Source organism: Cebus imitator, unplaced genomic scaffold, assembly GCF_001604975.1.
Source record: "Cebus imitator isolate Cc_AM_T3 unplaced genomic scaffold, Cebus_imitator-1.0 Scaffold259, whole genome shotgun sequence".
In the NCBI taxonomy this organism is placed as follows: Eukaryota; Metazoa; Chordata; class Mammalia; order Primates; family Cebidae; genus Cebus; species Cebus imitator.
In genome coordinates this window covers 860345-863424 of record NW_016107574.1, presented here as the reverse complement: position 1 = coordinate 863424, position 3080 = coordinate 860345, and the positions used below count along the sequence as shown (strand labels likewise).

The 3080-nt window shown below is 37.8% G+C and overlaps 1 protein-coding gene across 2 annotated transcripts in view; it reads left to right on the top strand.

Annotated features, from left to right (window-relative positions):
* Positions 1-3080, top strand: part of SMC3 (structural maintenance of chromosomes 3) — a 36510-nt gene that overhangs the window by 23174 nt on the left and 10256 nt on the right. For both annotated transcript variants that reach the window (XM_017499687.2, XM_037728235.1), the window contains 2 exons: positions 433-574; positions 2884-3034. In XM_017499687.2, coding sequence (XP_017355176.1) covers positions 433-574; positions 2884-3034 — 293 coding nt within the window. The remainder of the gene's footprint in view (positions 1-432; positions 575-2883; positions 3035-3080) is intronic.

Genomic DNA, 3080 nt, shown 5'->3' with positions numbered 1-3080 from the left:
AAAAAAAAAAAAAAAAAAATAGCCTAAGAAACAACTTTTGTAGTTTTTATACAATATATCTTCCATTATCTTTTTATATCCTCGGTTCCTTACTTAATTAAAGAAGTAGTTGCTAAGTATTTGTTTCTAATTATAGAAGCTCGAATTTTCCCCTTTTGGTGCTTTCTCCTTCCCCACCATTGGAATTTTTAAAGTGGTCTTATTTTTTTTCCAAAATCATTTGGACTATATAGGAAGAAAGTTAATTGTTTGATGCTTAAGTGTTTATAAAACTTTAATAGTGCACACCTGTAGTCCCAGCTGTGCAGAAGGCTGAGGTGGGAGGATTGCTTGACTCTAGGAGTTTGAGACTAGTTTGGGCAACATGGGGAGACCCTGTCTCAAAAAATAAGATGTAATAACAAAGATATGTCTTACTCTGTTTATATTTAGGTTATTTTATCACATCGTTGATTCAGATGAAGTCAGCACGAAGATTTTAATGGAGTTTAATAAAATGAATCTTCCTGGAGAGGTTACTTTTCTACCTCTTAACAAGTTAGATGTCAGGGATACTGCCTATCCTGAAACCAATGTGAGTCAATGTGTGATAAGGTCTCTCTTTTATTATATTACGTTTTATCACATAGTCTAACACATGCTAGTGCCCAGGCTTTATACACTGGGATTCAGTGGTCTATGAGATAAACATACCTGTCTTGCCATGGGCCACAGTGCTGAGTGAGTTTTGGGGAGGAAGACAGAAGTCACAACCATGTTGAATGTGATGGTGCATGCTGGTAATTCCAGCTACTTAGGAGGCTGGGGTGGAAGGATCATTTGAGCCCAGGTGGTCTAGACCAGCCTGGGCCAACATAGCAAGACCCTGTCTCTTTAAAAAGAAAAAAAACCAAGGTAGAAAACAGGTCATTGCACATGTGCAGTATTAAAAGCATAAGTACAGATACTTTGAGAGCATATCTGGGAGTGACATAATTAAGGTTAGGGATTTGGAGAAAAATCCCCAAAGAACTGTCATGTAAAGTTTTACTTTAAAAAGAGTTTATAAATTAAATGAAAAAATGGCCAGTAAGGTGATAGAGTCTGGAAGCATAATATTGCTTTTGTTACTAGCTAATACACTTTTACTCTCAGACACCATTCTTGGAAGAGTATAATTGCTTTGAGGTACTTGACTTCAGAATGCTAATGGTATTATCAACTGTTTTACCATCCTCTGAAGTTAAAGCTGAAACCCCATGGGAATGATCAGTAATTAAAGTGGAACATTAAGAATCTTGGAAGCTACCAAAGGATCTAGCTTTTTCTGCTATCACATCTGCAAATTGTCTTTGAAGTTTGGGAAAGAAAAATTGAGTCTCAAAAACATAATGTATGAATGGAATGAGACACAAAGGAGTACATGTAGCATGGTTCCATTTACACCACATAAACAAAACTAAACTTAGATGAGGGCCAGGCTCTCACGCCTGTAATCCCTGCACTTTGGGAGGCCAAGGTGGATGGATCACCTGAGGTCAGGAGTTCGAGGCCAGCTTGGCCAACATGGTAAAATTCCATCTCTACTAAAAATATGAAAAATTAGCTGGACATGGTGGTGGGCACCTGTAATCCCAGCTATTTGGGAGGCTGAGGCGGGAGACTAGGCTGAACTCAGGAGGTTGAGGTTACAGTGAGCCAAGATCACCCCACTGTACTTGATCCTGGCGACAGAGCAAGACTCCATCTCAAAAAAATAAAAAAGTGCCGGGTGCGGTGGCTCACGCCTGTAATCCCAGCACTTTGGGAGGCCGAGGCGGGTGGATCACGAGGTCAGGAGATCGAGACCATCCTGGTCAACATGGTGAAACCCCGTCTCTACTAAAAATACAAAAAATTAGCTGGGCATGGTGGCGCGTGCCTGTCATCCCAGCTAGTCAGGAGGCTGAGGCAGGAGAATTGCCTGAACCCAGGAGGCGGAGGTTGCGGTGAGCCGAGATTGCGCCATTGCACTCCAGCCTGGTTAACAAGAGTGAAACTCTGTCTCAAAAAAAAAAATAAAATAAAAAATAAAAAAGTAAATAAACTTAGATGATAGAACTAGTAAGTACAAGGAAGTGATCAGCACAGTCCTGGTAGTGGTCACTTCTGGCAGGTAACCAGTATAGGTAACTGCTACGTGAGTAGGAAAGGAGCACACTCATGGCTTCCGGGGTGTCAGCAGCATTCTATTTCTTGTGCTTTATGGTGGTTATGTTGGTGTTCTCTTTGTTAATTTACATGGAACACTTAACTATGTTTTTCTGTATTGGGATGTATTTTTATAATTTAAAAAATTATAAAAATGCTATTCTAATAGGAGAGAGAAAAAATGAAATTTTATCTGACAAAATATTTTCCTGAATATCTAATTTAGATATATAAAATATATAAAATGGAAACATTTTGAGGAAATGCTATTTATATTTAGCCCTTTTATGTGAGAGATACTATCCTACGTTTTGTGTATATTAACTAATTTAGTCTTCACAACTTTGTAAGGAAGGTATGTATTATCTACAGTGTTGTAGATAAAGTATTATCTGAGGAAGTTAAGCAGCTTGTCCACAGCACACATCTGATACATGCTGAAACCAGTGTTTGAAATTTGGCTAGTCTAGCTTCAGAACCACTAAGCTCTTTAACATGTTATGCCCTACTATTAAAAACCTTGATTACATGAGCAAAATTACCAGGATTCTAGTGGAATGAGTCTTCTCACTATTACAGGAAAAATCCCAAGAGTTTTGAAATACAATAGTGTTTGTGGTTCATTTGTATTTCATAAAGATGTAATTTTGTAATTCTAAGTTTTTAGTTAACTATGTTGTGATCTCTTTGTTGACAAAATATTTTCGTTTTTAGGATGCCATTCCTATGATCAGTAAACTGAGGTACAATCCCAGATTTGACAAAGCTTTCAAACATGTGTTTGGAAAGACTCTTATTTGTCGTAGCATGGAAGTTTCAACCCAGCTGGCCCGTGCTTTCACTATGGACTGCATTACTTTGGAAGGTTTGTAGTAATTCCTTTTTTTTTTTTTTTTTTTTTTTTTTTTTTT